The sequence below is a fragment of the Calliopsis andreniformis genome, unplaced genomic scaffold, assembly GCF_051401765.1.
Source record: "Calliopsis andreniformis isolate RMS-2024a unplaced genomic scaffold, iyCalAndr_principal scaffold0022, whole genome shotgun sequence".
Taxonomy (NCBI): Eukaryota; Metazoa; Arthropoda; class Insecta; order Hymenoptera; family Andrenidae; genus Calliopsis; species Calliopsis andreniformis.
In genome coordinates this window covers 3021655-3040974 of record NW_027480432.1, presented here as the reverse complement: position 1 = coordinate 3040974, position 19320 = coordinate 3021655, and the positions used below count along the sequence as shown (strand labels likewise).

The window sequence follows — 19320 nt, the reverse complement described above, 5'->3', positions numbered from 1 at the left end:
AGCGAGCAACCGACTCCGAGTTCAACGTTCGAAAGGGGTCTGCTCGGAATGGAAGGGCCCCGCGCGATTATCGCTAGCAGTAGTACGAGGTCGATAGTCCCAGCTTGCAGGAAAACGGCGCCCTACGCCTGTTGTACACACTTCCGGTGCTGATGACGTCCTTCGTCTCGCACCGCAGACCCGTGAAGCCTTCCGCGCATCTGAAACCAGAAAAAACCAGAATTATATATTTGGGCCAGTGGTTACAAAACTTGTTTGGTCTATCGCCTCTTTTTAAAAAAGAACAAGTTAAGATATAGTGAAAAATTTGTGTTCCTTTATGTGTCTGTGTCTCTACGTGCATCCTCTGGCATTGTAAAGGAAGATGTGAGTAAGATCTGCCATGGATTGCTTCGATATCTCCCAAGGGTGACATCGCCCACTTTGGGAACCTCTGCGGTTCTGCGAAATTTTCCGATCGTCTCGAGGAATTTTTGTTTCGAAAACAAATCTGGAGTCGCGTTCGAATTTCTTGTCGAGAAAAGGGGAGGAGGGTCCTGAGCGGAGACAGTCATCCCGATGCGTCCGAGACGTTTCTTTGGAAAAATAATGTTATGCCGACGTCGTCGTATTTATAGCACGGTTAACTAACCGCGACGTGACGTACGAATGCTGCTGGTAGACGTGTCGTTTGCAGCACTCGCGTGTTCGCGGGCCAGAACCAACAGAATCGTCGACGATGAATCAGAAACGTCTGCCACGCTGTTAAACGATTTCACGCGCGTTCCTCGATAATTAGATTTTTTGAATCCCCGAAAGAGGACACTTTGCCACAAAGTCTCCGCGGTCTAGGGTTCGCTGACTCTTACACAAAAAATAGATGACCTGTATAGCGTAGATAAATTGCCTCCACTTCGCCCTAAAGCGATTTTACATATCTTCCTCCCTGGAGGCTGAAGCATGTCATTTTTCTTCAACGAAATCAAATGAATAGGCAAATTCATTGAGAAGCGTTCCAAAAGCGTTCTCCCAAAGGGAAAAGCGAGGACAGGGAGCTCGCGAACGAGTTTCTTTGAGAGGTCTGTCTGCCAAGACAGTTTGTCGTCCGTCCGAGCCCGTTTAAAGCGTATTAAAAAACTGACAGAAGACATATGCTCCAGGGGTCGTTAACGCGATAAATACCCGCGAAAAAGTGCAACTCGACGGCATTATTTATCCCCACCCCGTCGAACCACCAAGGAATCGTGTTTTGTAACAAATTTCACCGTCTCGGTTCCCGCGATTTTTACGACCAACCGAGCACCGTGTTCGATGATCTCCGAGTTTCTTTCCCTTCGCGTCTTTTTCGACGACCTCTTTTTTTCCTTCCCTCTTTCGGGCTGCAACATCGCGGATTTACGAGGACCACGCACTAAATATACCCCAGTGCAGATTTACCGTTGAACAAACCTGAAACAGCACTCGGAGATAGTACAATTTACTGTACCATTCACTTGAACCCATTAACGCTCGCCTGGTAACTTTGCCCGCCGACCGCGTAATTGGCTTTCCATTGAGATTTATCGTAATCATGCGTGTTTACCAGCTCGGGGAACTCTTTTACACGCAACTACAGGATAAAGCCCTGGCAGAATCTTCACCCTTCCTCGATGGAATTTCATCAGCCGAAAAACATCGATTCCAGGTGCAAAAATTTCGGGAACGGCGTTCGACGTGCCACTAATTTCAATAGGGGATCCCGAAAACTTGGAGCCGAATTATCCGCGAATTTTGTGGAAATGTCGGGCTTGTGTTTAATTTAAAACTCAGCGCGCGAAAGTCGACGAAATAATTCGGCGGCAGCACGCCACGTCATGCCGCTCTGTTAATTAATATTTTCAACCGCCGACGTATCGGGCATCCAATGTAAACGAAAATATTTCCCGGGAAGCATAGTCACCAACAGTCGTTAAAATCTGATTTTTCTGGCTGACAGGTTTTACGGGGAAAACGCGATCCTGGATCAGGCGTAAAGCTCGCAATAGAGGGGTCGACGTGCACCGTCCCTCCATAACACTTCGAATGCGTTGTGGCTGCGTGCTAGAATATTTATGCATCGGTATCACGCCTCGTGAAAATCCAATAAATTAAAGTGGCTCGTTATTCAAGCGTCGTAAAAACTAGAGATCCTTTGCTTCGAGGATCAATTGTTCTTTGACGTCTTTCCCTGACGACCCCTAGGGTTCGAAGCACTAAATATTTTATATGAAAACAACTTTGTTTGAAATCGACGGGGTTAAAGGGACCTATTAATACAATGCTTTCAGCAGAAGCAAACGGAAAAGCGACTTTAAAGGGTCGATTGCAGGGTGTCTGCGATCGACCGCCTTCGTCTCGACGCTCCCATTGTTTCCGCGTCTTTGGTGGCATCGAGGCATAGATTTTCGTGGTCCTTTTTTCCCCCGGTGGCCGACATCGAAACCCTTTTCCAAGGACGTCGGGAGCACGAGGGCCCTGAAAGCGTCAAACTTTCGAGGAATAAAAAGTGGAAACGGTCGGTATCAAAGCAGACTCCTTGCTACAGTCAATCGCTTTAAAGGCGTCCTTTATCGAGGGACAATTGCTCGGCAAGTTTCTTCGGAGTCGTCTAACTTTTGTTTTCGGGAGCGATGTGGCATAAACTCGCTGAGTTTCTTCCCCCCTTGGATAATTAGCGGGCGGAGCGGACGTTTCGCGCGGATGAAATTGAAAAACGAGAAGTCGTAACTTGATCTTTATCGATGAGATTCGAGATTTTATTATCGACCTAATTGGGTACAAGAGGATCGCGTAATATCGAGTTTTTCCTCATTATGCTGCCAGGCCTCGTAAAAGCGAATGGTCCGTTAATTACAGACCAGAAATTCTTCGAACTTTTTATCATTAACGACGAGACGCAGGAGAAGATACCTTTGGAAAATCCCTCTTCAGGCGAGATTTCGGTGGGAAGGAAAAAGCGCCGAAAATAGTTGAGGCAGCGTTTACATTTTCGAGTCCAGTGCGTCGGGGTCGGTGGTCGGCAACTGGAAGTCTTAGCCACGGTCCTGGGGGTTGGTCGCAGGCGGCTTTCGTATATTACGATCGCAAAATTAAAAGTACCTTTTTATTCGGCGACCGTCTAGAGGTGGTTAGAAAGCCGATGTCGGCTGGCGCTGTGTGCGCAGTCAGAAATGGGAAGGGATGAAAGGCGGGCTGGTGGTGGTTTTCCTCAGGTATTAATTCCCATATATGCCGCGAGTGAGGCTCAGTCTGTAACTACACCAGGAGCGTAACATCCTGTACACGGCCTGCAGCTCGAAAGAAACTTTTTTGCGGTTTACTTAATTTAATAACGCTCCCGCGGAACGCAATTTCAAAGATAACGCTTTGCTAGGGCGGGGGTGGCCCTCCTCCAGCTTTCACCTCTTCGCTGTTTTTCTCTCCCTCCTCCTCTCGACTCGTCTCTTTCCCATCGCCCTTTTTATCACCCTCTGTCTCTCTCCCTTCGCATGTTTCTCTTTGAAATTATTCGAGTGCGTGGGCGGACGCATGCGCGACCAACCCTTGCTCCTGTCTCTGAACGTGTGTAGAACGACTCCAGCTATAATGTACCGTACTTTATTTCGAAACACTCTCTAGCAGGCACGCGGGGCTACCCTGCGCCCTCCTCCAACCCCTTTTCCTCTCCCGAGTGGATAGCTTCTCGCGGGCAGAACTGGGTTACTTACTCGGTTGTATGGCGGTTGCATCCGAGCTGCATACGTATCCCCTATCCTCTCGCATACCAACGGACCTCCAGCGAAGTTACCAGAAACCCCTCTCAACCTTCGCCTTCCCTTTCCGCCACGGGCAGCTATTCACCCCCTCCCAGGGGCATCCAGTTACAAACTGCCGCGTACAAATATAACGCCGAGTACTACGATACGCTTGTCACAACGACAGACGGCCATAACGATCCAAGATACTTCAGATGGAATTCTAATCGTCTATTCCGCAGGAAAAACGAGAGACTCGAATTGATAAACGATCAGGGCAAGTGGAATCGATGTCTCGCCTTTAATCCTGGGTATTTCACCAGACCACCCCTCCGTGATATATTACCATCGCAGGGTTAATCGCAGTTCAAGTAATTATCGTCGGGTTCCCCTGGACGACAGCTGTCCAGAGCCCTCTTCAGAATTTCAGAGACGAGGATTCATAACACTGTCACCCTAAATAGTAATTACATTAACGAGGTCCAAGGTTCATCCTTCGTCTAGCGTCTCTCTAATCAAAGGGGCTTCGTGGACGGTTTAGCTCCTCGAAAGGATGCACGAAAACGAGGGCCGAGATACGTTTCTAGATAGAACGTCCACGGGTGGTAACCAACCCCAGTCCGTCGAACAGCCACGATTTACGTCGCGCGTTTATGTCACGGAGAAGCTCGTGAAATAGTCCGGCGTCGACGAATAGTTGCCGGCCGTTATAAGTAGATTTATGCCGAACCATAACCCTCGGACGTGGTATATGAGAAGGATCGTAGCTGTGGATGGAAGGCAGGGGATGAGGGAGGGTGGACTGGTGGGTCACGAGGGAAAAGCCTGATGTCCCGAAGGGTGCCAGCTGGCGGGACAGGTTACTGTCTGGGAAATTGGGACGTCGACTAGTGCTGTTCACCCTCGATCATTTTCCATCGTCGTTGCCTGCTAGGGGTCAGGGAAACGGTTGGACTACGTCGCATCCTTGCCCACCGGAAGTTAGGCTTCTCTACCCCTTCCACGAATTGAGTTGGCCGAGTTCTAATTTGCTGGAATTTGCTCGAATCTGGCTGAGGGATGTCCGCGGAAGTTGATGTCATCGTTAGAGGGGAAGTAAATTGTGTTGTTAAATAGGGTAAGGGTGAAGGGAGGGTCACGGGATTCCGAAGAAGGAAATTTAGAGGACGTTCCAAACGTTCACCTCGTCTGAGCCTGATCCTCTTCTCCTGAACTTTGTTGACCGTTCCTAATTAATTGAGGAATCGATTAATTAAACACTCGTCACGGAGCAGGGGCTGTAAAATGAGATCGACAAGACGAGTGGCTTTGTCGAGTGGCAGACGTTTTAGCAGGTAGATCTTCCTCTGCAGAATGTTCCATCCAACTTGGTCAGCGTGTGTACTCGATGAAGCAGGCCAGGCGGAAAAATGTCGAATGTGTTCGCGAGTAAAATGGGCGAAAGGTGAGTCAGAGGCGTGCATAAAGTCAGAAGGTGAAAATTTTATGGACGTCGACTTACGATCTCCGCGAGTGTCCTCCTGCCTGCGCTACCTGTCGAACTGTCCGATCTTTCTCTAATTAATTAGAGGAACGTTTAATTAAGCGAAACGAACGAGTTTCGCGCGTCTCGAGGCTACGACTACTCTCGAGCAAACCTTCAAGAATCGGTGGCGAGCTAGGTAATTGGCCCGGGCTCGACCTATTCCATGGCTCGCTTCGAATTAATTTGCTCACGAGACATCACCTACGAGTCCCTGCAAAAGTTTCTCTCTTCGAAATAGGACAGGTTGCGCGAATCGCCTTTGCGAACAACGAAGCGTTTCGTTTGTTTTACTGTCCTAAACACCTACTATAAAATTTATATAGTTAGATGGCAAAACCTGATACGTCATGATTTTCGAATTTTTTAATACAGGATTTTTCAAGTTAGGTAAACCGACGTGTCATGAATTGTCATTTTATTTTTATTTTTTTCTAACTATAGAATACATATCTTGATTTTGGAAAAAAGTGACATCAAATTTCGGCATTTAATTACATAAATATATGGAGGATATGTAATTATAGGTCACAGGGAAATGTAATCACCACAAGGGAATTTAATGCAGATGCATCCAGTTATTAATTACCGAATTGACTCGCGGGTAAGGTTATTCAGGTGCACATTGATCGCCTCGATGTCGTGAATTCACTTTACTGCCGAAATTCGCGGACGCTTGGTCAGCGTGTTCATCCGCGATTTCGTAATATTTATATTGGTAGGGTGGATGACAGACAGCATCAGGAAACCGATTAATTACTTTGAATGGCTGCCAGTGACTGATCGAAATCCAGCGGAAATCCGCGTTGAAAAATCGGCGTCGGCGCGGTTCGCGCTACATAGAAAAGCACTTCAATCGAGTTGGCCGCTGCGTCGAGTCGTTTGATTAAGTTTCCGTTTATTACCCTCGGACGGGGCCACGTCGCGTCGAGTCCCTCTCATTATTATTCGTTTCCACGACGATCAATGGGAGACTTGTTCGCGACCACTGATTTCGCCTGAATTTCCCATAAAAGCGATATTAAAATTGTCAGACATTCACCTTTTCGTCTCTTAACATAAAATTACTACTTCGTTATGAGGCGATAACCAGTCGCTGACATTTAAATACCCATTTTCTTCGACTTTTGACTTTATTATACAGATGTTAATGAAGTTCAGTAAAGAGTGATATTCAAATATTCAAATTTCAAAAATTGTCAGGATCTTTTCAGAGTATCTTAGACCCTCGGCCTTCGTTTTCGTCCTCAAGAGGGTACGCTCGATTTTTTCCCCACGATTATCATTTATTGGCATATCTTGAGAGTCCCAGCGAGAAGCGTGCTTGCGTTGGACAGCTCTATTTCCTTAAGCGACGGTTCGAGGCAGTTACGGGGGTGGAAATGTCACGCAGCCCGCAGAGTGGGCCGCTCCTAGCCGATCCCGACTCAACTTCCGCCTCTACGTGTGTTGGCCACATATGTCACCGAAACTAACTTTTCCAACCCGGCTCGCCTATATATTCCTTACTCGTTTTGACCCTCGCGCGAGAGAGACTCGCCACCGATCGTTGGGTCAACATTTCCACCCCGAGAAGTTATCTCCTCCTGTCGTTGCATTGATAAAACCGAAGCAGCTGTTTACCACCGTTCTGCAGGCCTTCAGCAATTACTATGATGCATCCTAAATAATTTCCATTTGCAGTATTTGCCTTAGCGAGAATCTTCTGTAAAAAATTAACCAGTTCCGCTGTCGATGTCTACGTAATTCCTAGATACTTCTGCAGTTGTCATAGCGAGTCAATATTTGTATCGAGGCTGGCCTTAGTAGTAGTAATTCAGCAAGTTTGATTCAGGCTTTCATCAAGCGACAATACCTGTAATTCTTTGCCCGCAGGATTAACATTTGACGACTAATCGGGCTGTTATCTCCCGTGGATGCTTCGACAGTGATCGCAGGGAACCTCTTTCCGATCTGTTTTAGATTTGCAACGAATACATAATTCATAACCCCTGGCGGGCGGGGGCGGAGCAGCGTTGTTATTCAAACTCAATCCGGACAGGCGGACGGGAACACAGTTGCCCTGTGCAATTTAATACTTCGGCAGCATTGTCCGTGATAATTCAATCGCGAATGGGCCCATAGTCTTAATGTTTACGCCGCTGCGTAACATCTGCGGAACGTATTAATCAGCGAGGCCATTAGTCAGCGTGCCAAGTGTAAAACGCGCGAACAATCCGGAGGAGCTATTCACCTTAATTAATTAAGTTGCTACCGTGGAGACGAGTCGTTTCTCCGCTTGTAAGCGTTTTGCTGTCCCAGCAGGAGCGCTCCGCCTCCGTTCCTCCTCGAACCTCTCGCTTTTTGCTTGAAGCTTTTTTCGGGGCCAGCGTTTTGAAAACAATCGAATAAATCGTCAACGCGAGCCAGTTCTAATTGCACGATGATCACGGGGGAATTTACGACGAAATTTGTTTTTAATTTTTGTATACCGCGCTGTTATGGGTCCAATAAATTCCCACAGGGATGATATAACAGTATCGGTGGTTCGCGGTCTCGTTCGATCATACTTCCAAATCTATCTGAACCGTGTCGAGAAAAAATCCAGATGAAACGCGGTTACGCGAATCTCTTCCGCCAGATTTATGACCGAGCTTGCTCGAAATTTATTTCCGATGCTTTAGAACATACGTCCACAAATTAGTTATATTTTGGTCGTTGCTATAAATTTAGGATTTTCGTCCGATTTACTTTCAGCGGAAAAATTATATAGGTAATTTTTTGAAACAGCTTCGATTGGGCAGAAGAGGCGAAATCAAATATCCGGTCGTTCCATCTTTTATTAGGTCCGCCAGACCCGTTTGGCCTGGCTGCTGGAACGTTTTTTCCTTCGTCATGCACAACTATCCCCAATAGTTGACTGTAATATGGCCATAAATTTTGCATCGGGGTTTCGCACAAATATATACCACGACCCGACTGCTCTCGTCGACAACGGGTCGCGAAGTCTCTTTCTATTTCGGCCACCGACGTCCCTCTTTCCGCTTCACGTTACTCTCTGTCGCTCCAAAAAATTTATTCTCTCCTCGTGTCCTCTTCTCGCGGTCGCCTCTGTTTTCCATTGGTCGACACCCTCTCAACTGAGGGAAAATCTGCTCGATCACTGCTCCATCGTTTAATACTCACTTCAAAGTTATTCCCTGGACCTCTATTTCCCCAGGTCTCTATATATGGAAAATACCCAGAAATCGAGGGAGAAGTGAAATTGGAGGTGCTACTTGCAACACCGTGTTTATTTAAATTTCATTTCTCAAATGCACTTTCCAGGTGGAGACAATAGAATCGAGAACGTGTAATTCGCATTTGATGTAATCCACCCCGAGGGACACTCTTCCGTGTCTCTTTTAAGCTTTGCCAGGTATAAATCTGGCTCCAGCGGCGAGCACACCAGCATGAATCAAGCGTGAAGAAAGCTTCGATCGTTCTACGATAATCCGATGGATTAACCAGATACGGTCAGTGGCCGTATTTCGCGCGTCGAACAAAGACTGGCGAAAGCTGGGGGAGGCTTTCAAAGCATCCCATTTTTTTGAGACGTATCATCGCGGTAGGGACTCTGGTTCGAAAATAGGAACAGAAAAATTCACACTCTAGCGAAAAATCCTCTGTCTATGCAGCAATCCTGCCCGATAATCGGCGAAGGTTGCGCGACACATACGCCAGCGGAATTCGCGACGATGGAATATTGAATCGCGACGCGAGAAAAGCTCGCGTACAAAGGGTTGGTGCGCGAGGGAACGCGTCGTTACGACCTTTGAATTCATTAAAATTCGCTGGAAACATCAGATAGCGACGCGACGTCGCGTCGATGACATCGACGATATTAATAAAAGTCGACAGTGCAGAGGGAACGAGGGATTCGATGAAAGCGGGCTTGTAAATATCAGCGACGAATAATGGAGGCCGTGTCGCTGGCTCGGCCTCTCTTCAAAGGGGAACGACCGATTTCGAGAGACGCCTGCGTTTTTGATAATTACTCGGGTCTCATTGCGAAACGAGATGGGGGGATCGATCGCGGGCAACAGCGAGGACGGAGAAAGGGAGTAGCAGCCGAGAAAAATAGAATCGTTTCCCTCCTTTCGCGGCTCCTCCGCGGGCCAGGTGTATCTTTTTGGCGGTGCGATGAGATTTTTGGCTCGCGATCAAGACTCGAATGTTTTGGCTAGCCGCGGCCATGGTACCGTCTTGTCTGCCGCGCTCCTGCGCCGCGAGAAAAAAAGCTTGATCCGAGCTTCCGCGCGACGAACAGAGAGCTCGAGTTTTATTTTGTCTTCGCGAGGGAGACAGGGACGTAGATCGGATTGGCGACACCTCGAACCAGCTTCTCTCTATTCAATGGAAGGAAAGGTATAGAGGGAACATTTCCTTGTCTTACCAATTTATTAAAATTAAATTTGTACCAATTTAGCCTGAGAGTTCCTTGACAGAGTCGCCTTGCTTTTATTTATTGAAACAAGGCTGAGACTTCAACAAACTGCTATGCTAAATTGCACAAATTTTCCTTAGAAAAAATTCTATATACACCCTCTGTACCTTCCTTTTTTCTAAGATTAAAATTTACTGAGGTTCTCCTCCCTAGAATGTTTTTTAATTCTTCAGTTACTATTAGGATCTATAGATACTTTAGTGGTCCGTGTAAACACTGTGTTGAGCGCCCATAGAAGTGACACATGGCTAATCCACAGGGCTGGAAATTTCCACACTCGGCACGTGTAAAGTGCTTGAACTGGCATTCAAAGTGTTTTCCAACGTGCCGCCATGTTATTTATTTCTGCAGCTCCCAGGAAAATCGATACGTGTAACATGCGTCCGCCGAGCGTTTTTCCCTTTCTCCTTTTTATCTGGCGAGTGACCATGTTCTCTATAGTTCCTAGTTCAATTGCGAGTTCAAACTCCATTAAATTTTTTCAGACTTCCTAACACCCTATTCGAGTACGTGCTCCACCGTATACATCACGAACAGATTGGATAGAGCTCGAGCTCGCTATCGAAGAAGGAACTGTAGAGGCTTTGGTCCACTCCCTGTCTGTGTTCGAACGGAATGAATCTCCTTCGAAGGGGCTCGCAGACGTGGAGGTGGAAGCGCGTCGTCTGCAGACGGCCGAGACACTTTATTCGTGTACTTTCTCTGTCGAGGAGCGAACGAGCCTTCGGCGTAGTTTTGACACGGTGAACGGCACTGTCTTGTCTAGCGTGCTCGCGCGTCCGGAAAAAGCAGCGGCGAGAGAAAGATTTCGCGCGAAAGCAGAAACGCCGACGCGCGAGGGGCGGCGGCGCGGCCTCTCGGAGCGGAGAGCAGAGGAGAGAGGAGAGACGAGGCTCTATTTTGTCTTCGCGCGGAGACACGTTCAGACAGGGGCGTAACTCCCCTTCGTCGTCGTCCCTCGTCCCCCTGTCCCTCTCCTCCCTGGCCCGTCTCGACGTATATTTTCGTCGCCCCCCCGTTCGCCGTGGAAACGCGCGCGGAGCACCGATTTGCCGGAGTTTTACGTGTCAAAACGCGTTATCGTATTGGTTGCACGTTTGCGACGGCTGCCACAGCCGCGTCCTTCGCGACGATTTTCCATAGTCCCCGCGTTTCCGCAAAAGCCGATTCCTCGAGCGAAAGGGTGTCGCCGACACGCGTTGGAATTTTCCCCGATGTCGCCGAGAATTTTCAGCGCCTCGCGAGGATCGACTAAGTGGATTCGGTTAGAAGAACATCGAGTGGCTTACTGGAACGTCATTCTCCCCTGACGTTTCGATTTCCGTCGCCCTTTGCAACCCCTTCCACCTATCCAGAATCAACCTTCGCGGAGGAACAGTCGGTGTTTGCCTATTAACCGCGTCGAAAATTGCATCGCATTAATCCTTAACTACTCTCGTGGAGTTCTGCGAAACCACAGGCATTATACATATTACAGTAGGGCGTATATATACGTCTTTATTAGTGAAATGTATTGATAATAAAGATCAGAAAAATCATTCTCATGTTCCACTAGAGCAGTTAAGGGTTAACCTGGCGTAGCTGAATCTCTTTGTCACGGAAGGGGAGTGTCTGACGTGATTCGCGGGGATTTTTTACAAGTCAACGACGCCGCATGCGCCACAAAGAGGGGAACGATAAAAATTTCTATGATTTCGTGTGCAAGCACCGAGCTGGTTAATGAAGACTGTAACCTAAATGCAAATGGCTGACCGACAACTGTTTAGCAATGTATATGGATGAGTATGGAAGTTTGCTTTGCTCGGCATGAATATGGAGATGATAGTTTAATTATATGTCACGAGTTCGCGTGTCGTTCGACCGTTCCGGGGCGTAAAGGGACTCTGTGGATTTGGACGGCCACGCGCGTCACGCGGTTTTATTAATTTCATCCCGACGAACGGATGGCGATCAACTCTCGCCAAATTTGCGAGCGGTGGGCACAAAGGGACGTGGAAACGAGAAATTCCGATATCCCCCCGTGTCGGATGCGAGAATTGCTCCCCTATGAAGCGAAGGTGTCGCGTAAGCTTATTAGGTATACCGTGGATGGTCCCGTGCACCTTTGAAAGGAATACGCAAACGCACGTATACGATGCTTAAATAAATCATTATCAGAAAGCAAAGCGGCAGTCGTTGAATAATATAGCGTGCGGAAGGGAGGTCGACGGGTGGGTTTTCAGTGGCTTAGAGGCGTAACGGAGCACACGAATACCGAGGACGCGTCGCCGGTTTTCGTGGGTTAATTGTCCATTCATAAGCTACACTATGGTCTCGGGGAACTGGCTCTAATGAACCTCTGATGTAAAAGGAGAGAAAACAGATTTGGCGATGGATATAAAATATATCGAACCTGTTAAAATCCTTTACAGCTACATACAGAATGATCAGTTTAACAGGAAACAGTCTGAGTGTTGGCAGCATTTATTGTAAATGTTGGATGGAGCATAGTAAACCAGACACGATAATGTATGACTTTCAACGCATAATCCTTTTTAAAAGTGACTTGCTCGCGAATGGGGTGTTTCCATCGCTACTTTTCACCCCGACGTGCAAATAGCCCTCGGGATGAATTATTAGGTTGCACGGAGTAGCCTAAAGTTCCAGCCACTAGATGTTTAAGCTTTCACGAGGGACTCGATTCACTTTTAACGAGGGTCGTCCTCTTGCAGGTGCAAGGGAACACGTCTTGCTGTCAAGCGTTTCGTGATCTCACGCAAAAGCTTCCGTCGCTCCTTCTAATTGCCACGTTTAATCGAATCCATCAAGGTCTGCAGGATACTCAGACGAAAAGAACCTGTTCTCCCTATGGGGTATCGCGTGGATAGGGTCCAGAGGGAGGAATTAAATCAAAGTTTCCTTAGCCGCGTGGATCCATCGCTCTTGTTCCCGTAACGATAAACTCGCCTCTCTTGCGGCGGCAGTATTTTTTATATCTGCGATCCGAGAGAATTTATACCCTCCAGGGCACGAAAGCTCGATTTCCAGACAAGCCTTGGTGCGTTTCCTGTTAGGGTGGTTCTCGTGGCCTGCGAGACTGCAGGCCGCGTCACGAGAACAATATTTATACGTTCGATGCGGACGGCGATAACGGGCGAAACTGAGCAGGGATGCTCGATATTCCAGGTTTCCATCGCGAATTTATTTTTCAATAAAATTACGGGTGGTCGGAGCGGAGAAACTACTCTCGTAATTTGACCCTAGTAAGTGCAAAGCTCAGTTAAAGATCACTATGAAATTCTAAATTCTAAAGTATCAGAAACTTAGAAATCAGAAATTAACCCTCTGTGGCTCAGTGGCTTCAGACTGAAACTATATTCTCATAGATTATTATCATGTAGATTGTAACCAAATTCCCTTAAACCGACTCTCTACTGTATCTCTCTATTTTCACATCCTTAATCACAAAAAGGCATATACAGTGTTCAACATGTACTTCTTGGGATAAAATCAACTCAATAGCTCAAACGTGAAATTCCCCATTGCTCCGTTCCTTGACTTCACTTCCTCCGCAAAATGAGCCACAAGGAGTTAATTGGGTTCGCGAGATCGTCACAGTCGTAGGCGCCTTCAGTTTACGTAGGCGTATTTGTCTCGCCGTTCCTCCCCTGAATTACTGAGGGCCGTTGCATTGTAAATAGGGGGTTGAAAGGGGCTGTGGGTTCCCAGAGTCAGCGTTCTCGCGAGCACTCGATTACGAGCGCGAAGGACTAGCTAGGAATGGGCGGCGTTCCCGCGTTAAACGTTTTCCTCGGCCGAGGCGGCGCGTTCCGCGGTTCCCCGGAAGTACATGGCCTCGTGGGATCCCAGGGGGATGGGGCGAGCCTCCTCGCATGGGAATGCCGAGTCTGATCGTTCCCTCTGCCGTTGTAAACCGTCTGCGGGCGACACGTTGAATTTAGTCGGCACTGAGCGTCGCCGAATAGACAATAAGCTAGCGGTTCCACAGCTAGTCCTTGGAAAATTGCAGCTCGTATTTCTGGCGCTTTTGGTGATCGCGGCGGACCAGGTATTCGGTGTTAAATACCGCGCGAAAAACTCGGACCGCCTCCTCGTCGACTGGCGAACTTCATTTGCGCTTAACAATGCCCAGGCGCATGCGATGGCTATCGCTGAACGACTATTTCGTCGGTTTTTAAGACCGATTATAGACTGAGGTACAATCGTTGGAGATTTTATAGAGGGTGTTCGACGACAGGTGTCAGCAGATTTTAAGGGGCAATTCTACACGTTGAAATAAGGATACATTCAAGAATGACGAAAATGCCTTTCATGCTCCGTTTCAGAGTTATTAATTCCTGAGAGAAGACATAACATTTGGGCACAGTGTGTCTGACTTGAGACTTATTCTACTGCAGACGTACACTAACCAAGTAAGACACAGCGAGTCCAGTAGAATACGTTCTAAATCAGACACAGCGAAACCAGTGGAATAAGCCCCAAGTCAGACACAGCAAAGTCAGTAGAATAAGTTCCATGTCAGACACATTTTACACAAATTTTAGACCTTCTCTCGACAATTAATAAATCTGAAACAAACCCTTTTTCAACAGATTTTTCTTAACTATGAGATAGTAAAATAAGGATTGTTGTCGTCACATGTTTCCAGTGATCGTGTTCTAGTCTCTAATCGGCCTTTAGAACCGACAAAATTGTCCACCGATCGTCGGTCGTGCACGGCTGGCCTAAGAGCAATTGGCAATGGCGGAAGGGGTGCAGCCAGAAGCAAACGAATGCCGATCGCATTCCGAAATTTCCAACTATGTCAAACTGCTCGAGACTCATCGCTGATCGGCTTCGAGAGCGTTCTCCACCGCAGCGTGAATGTTAAATGTCCCTGCAGCTGGGTCGAACCGAGCGTTACGTCTTGCGGTTGTCAAGGAATCCACCCACTATCCGTCGTTACAATTGCGCAGAGAACGCGAGCTCGTTTACTTGAACCTTGTTCCTGAGGCCTTATTGCATTTGCAGTCGTCTCGAACTCGGCCGATCCTCGAAAGGTACAGACTGTTACAAGAAAGTGTTCGAGGATGGGTAGGAGAGAAGGTATGGTTTATTTTGTACAGTGTTTCAGTCGAAGAGGGTATTTCCTTCGAAGATAAGGATAATTGCGACGATTCTGGTGCTCAGTTTTAAATCGCTCTGGAAAATTAAAGACGAACCGGTAGGGGAATTTTGATACGTCTCTTTTTACAACGTCAATGCAATCTCTGCTGAGAGTTAGTTTCCTTTCAGACGCCCAGTTTTTCATCGTCTTTATTAACGAACCCTTTTCGCTGCGGGCAGGTTCCGAAGGGTAAAGGGAGCGAGGAAGCTAGACGCAAGAAACCACGGGGTTTTCATCGGTTTTAATTTACCGCCTACGTGAAATTCAAACGAAAACCTTCAATTTGAATGTATAGCTTCAGTATTTTCCTCTGGGCCCGAGTGAAGTTTCGAATTGCATTAAGGTGTTCGCGGCACGCAGCCCCTCTCTTTAAAATTCTTTTTAATAACCTTCTACTCAGCAGCTTCGCGCCAAAGTACCGCGCTTTTCGAGGGATTTCCTTAACGTCAGGGGGCGTGCTAGAATGACAAGGGGCGCTTCATAAACCGTCAGATCACGTAATGCGAAACAACAGCGTCGCATTAAATGTGACGAAGCACTCGTCAGCGTCGCGCGAAAAATAGTGGCTGACTAAAGCCCTGAAAATGCACGTACCATACACGTGCATCGATCGCCTCGAACTTCTACCCTCGCCCCATCTCTGCCCCTCTCTACTGCTCCCATACGATCTCCGATTTTCCCTGCAAATTAAGTCAAATTTGCGTCGAGTTTCTTCATTAAAGCCTCCTCGAGTCAGGACCACGACCTCACCGATCAGAAAAAGAGGGATCGATCGTGGCTGATTATTCTCGAGACGTCGATACCTTCACCCCACTCGGCTCGAGTAATCACCTGGCGGGTATTCCCGAGGCGAGGTGTATCAAAGATCCTCGCGGTAAGTTCACCGTCGCAGAGGGCGACATTTTCATATAAAAGCCTCGCGCTTCCCGTTAAAATAATGAGCGTCTAAAAGGAAGGATGTCGCGTACGTCAACCGAAGAATTTTCCCGCGAGTATCCGCGACCTGTGGCGGCTTTGTGTGTGTGCTTTTGTGCGTGCACGACAGTTCCGCGCGTATATGGGCCAGGGTTATGCGGAAGCTTCCTCTGGGGAGGAAAAAAGCTGGGTAAGGTCGTCAGCGCGAGGAGCACTAGATATTAAAGGGTGAACTTTACTCCTCCTTTTCTGCGCCTCTTCTTCTTTCGCGTCCTTCCTTCCTTCCTTCCTTCCTTCCTTCCGGCCAGCCAGGGACTCCAGCCAGAAGGGGAACGCCGGTCGTTCCGCTTTAATATTCCGCTTTTTATCCGCCTTATCTGCCGCCAGCGGCGTTATCGTCGCGCGTCAGCTTTTCGCCCCTGTCGAATTACCGCTCCTGGTTGAATCAGCCCCCGTTGTGTCCTACATTCCCATGGACAGAAATCCGCGTCCCAAATATTTCGGCGAGCCCCGATGATACGGGCTCTGCTGCACGCACGATTTAACCCTTGATTGTTAATTGTGCGAGTGGTGAAACAGACCACAGGGGAGGGGAAATAAGTGGAGGAATTCCTTAAGCGATATATGAAAGGTTCGACCGCAGGTGTTGGAAATTTTAAGAGTGATTTTACATATCAAAATAGCACGAACATGAAAAATAAGAAAATTGTATTTAAAGTTTCGTTTCACAGTTATGGATTGTTGAGATAACTCAAAGTACGCGTAAAATGAGTCTGATTTTAGACTTATTCTACTGTCGGCTTAGAGTAGCTACGCCAGACACTGAGAAATCAGTAGAATAAGTTCCAAGTCAGATACAGGGAAGTGAGTAGAATAAATTCTGAGTTAAACGTAGCGGAGCTAGTAGAATAAGTCCTACGTCAGACATATTTCAAGCGTATCTTCGGCATTTTTGCAACAATTAATAACTCTGAAACGAGGCTTCATATGCATATTTATCATTGTTGCTACTAAAGAAAATAAAGCTAGATCTATCAAAAGGATGCTTCAGACTTGAATCTCGTGGTACTTCCAATAATCGAAGCTTTACTGTACTTGTATCGCAATATCTTGACACTTTCTGTGGCGAAAGGTTCACTTCAGGGGCGCAGGTTGCTCAGGTGGAGTGGAGAATTGAATGGTTCGAGGCAGGGGATGAAGCGTCTCGAACGGTGAGATTTACGAGCGTTTCGGCGACGCTCGCAGCGAAAGGTTCGCGTGTATTTCGGTGAAGTGGGGTCGTGGTGATTGGAAGGGGCGTGGGGGTGGCCGCGATAGAACCCAGCTGCGATAAACTGAATGCTCGATTCGCCTCGCGACCCGCGTCGGATCCACACGTCACGCTTCCACGCGATCGAGGCGATCGAGAGATCTCTCCCTCTCTTCAGGCGTCCGCGCCCTTCGACCCGCCACTTGCACCCTCGATCTCGCGCGGGTTATAGCGAGTTTATCGGGATCACACGGTCGCGAGGGGAAATTTATTCTGCGAGAAGACGAGTCACTGGGATTCCATAAATCGGGGATTCCCGAGATACGGCCAGGTGATTTATTATGAACAATGAAAAGAAATAGTTTCAGGAAGAGATGCGGTTCCGCGGTGCCGATTTATTAGTCGCGTAACGAGGATGTCGTATCGCGTTGTTTTTCGTGGGAACAACCATCGGAGCATAGAGTAATCCTCCCTCGCTTAAAAAACACCCGCTTTTCCATCGTATTCAATTAACTGCACCTACTTTTTTATCGAACACAATTGCGAACCGATGTACGTACATCCCATCGATGGGCTCGCGATATCTCTCGGGGTCATTTGAAGCGGCAACGCGAGTCGACAACGCACCACGAGCCCTCGTTTGTCCGCCGTCCACCCTCCTCTTTTTTCTGTTTCCCCCTCGACCTTTGTCCCTCCTGGGACGACCCGATTCCTCGATAAAGCCAATAAACCCTCGTCAACCGATGGCAATGTGGTGTTTGTCGGTGCTTGCTCCTAGACCGCAACGTTTCCCTTTGCTCTTTGCCCTCTTCCTGACCTGGCCTCCACTTTTCGTGGCTTCGTCTCAAGGGCTCCCTTTATCAGTCGCCCCGAAATTTATTTAACGAGTGATTAATCAACGTCAAATCCCGCCGACAAAGAGATCGTCCTCGGGACAATTTTTACGAGAAGCTGTCTCAGGATGCTAGGCATTCCTTTCATGTTTTACCACACAGAGAAGGGAGGGCAGGAAAATTGGCTGCGTGGGTGAAACAATACCGAGGACGCGCATAGGTTCTCGCTTCCCTCGTTCAGCTGAAATTAACTTGTCAAGTGTTTGCGGGGTCCGAGGGAAATGTTACGCAGTCGAGTGTTTGCTTTGATATTAGCCAACTTTTTCCCGCGGTCCTCTGTGATTTTAAACGCGGGACACGAAAGGACGCGCGATGCCCGCTCTGAATGCGTTCGCTTGATCGAGCGGCTAATTTCACGGAACGACCGTCGATCATCGCGAATGGAAGTTTTTCAATTAAACCTGTACTCGATCGATCCAAGACTCGGGGAAATTTAATTTTCGAAGGGGGCTATAAAATCAAGCGAAAGGGGGAGGTGGAAAATTTTGCACGAGGCGGCCACGGATTCTGGGGCAGGGCGTAAAACGCGCGAGGAGAACGTAAAATCTACGCTCCAAGGTGAAAGGAATTTTTTATGAAATTCGGCGAGAACGAAGGAAGCAATTCAACCGTGTTGCCTCCATTTTTTTTCAACCTTAGAGAAGCCTGCCAGTCGACGCTCTCGCCCACTTTTCCCTCTGATCGAGGATCGAATCGCTCCCGAAAGGAAGCTGCCCTCGATTTTCGGAACTCGAACGCGATCGAGGGATGGGAGACGGTTGAAATATATATATATATAGTAAATAACTGAAATAGCAAACGTGAGTAGTCGATCTAATTCCTATCACGGATAAACAGTTTGATTAGACGAAATCTGTGGTCCTGATCTGGCTGTTTCGAGAGGCGGTGTGGAACTCGATAAATAAAGACGATAAAAATGGGAGCAAAGGAGAGGCAGAGGGAATAGAATATAAGAGCAGTGGCGGCAGGGTGCTCTCTTTAATGGATGGCGAAATACTAGAGGGAAATGGAGGGGGATGAGCAGTCGAGAGGTCAGTGGATTCGTCTCTGGTAAGCTCTACGAAATCGGCAACAAACACCACGCGGAACTTCCCCTAACCTCTTCCAATCTCGTCTACTGACCCAGCTCGATAGGTGTTAGCCGAAAAGAGGATAACAAGAAACGAAACTCAATTTCAGCTGACCGGTATCTTCGCTTGGGTGATACAGTGGAACGCTAGAACGCGCGAGGAACGATTCGCACTCGTTTGTTTCAATATTTTCGACCGGTGTCGTTTCCGATTGGGTCCTAGAGATATCCAGGCCAGAAAAATCGCTGAAAACGCTTGGACGTGACTCGTTTCTCCACGGTTATCTCTTGCGTAGCAGAGGCTTTTAAGACCCTGCGTTTAAGAGAGAA

The 19320-nt window shown here is 47.8% G+C and overlaps 1 protein-coding gene across 6 annotated transcripts in view; it reads right to left on the bottom strand.

Moving 5' to 3' along the window:
- Vn (membrane-bound neuregulin protein vein) overlaps positions 1-19320 on the bottom strand; it is a 176824-nt gene that overhangs the window by 15618 nt on the left and 141886 nt on the right. For 3 of the 6 annotated variants that reach the window (XR_013003097.1, XM_076390424.1, XM_076390426.1), the window contains one exon: positions 142-200. Coding sequence is in view for 4 of the 6 variants with exons in the window: in XM_076390424.1 (XP_076246539.1) it covers positions 142-200 (59 nt within the window). In the remaining 2 variants the exon portion in view is untranslated. Of the gene's footprint in view, positions 1-17; positions 201-19320 lie in introns of those variants that run through there. The other 3 variants (XM_076390423.1, XM_076390425.1, XM_076390427.1) reach the window with 2 other exon arrangements.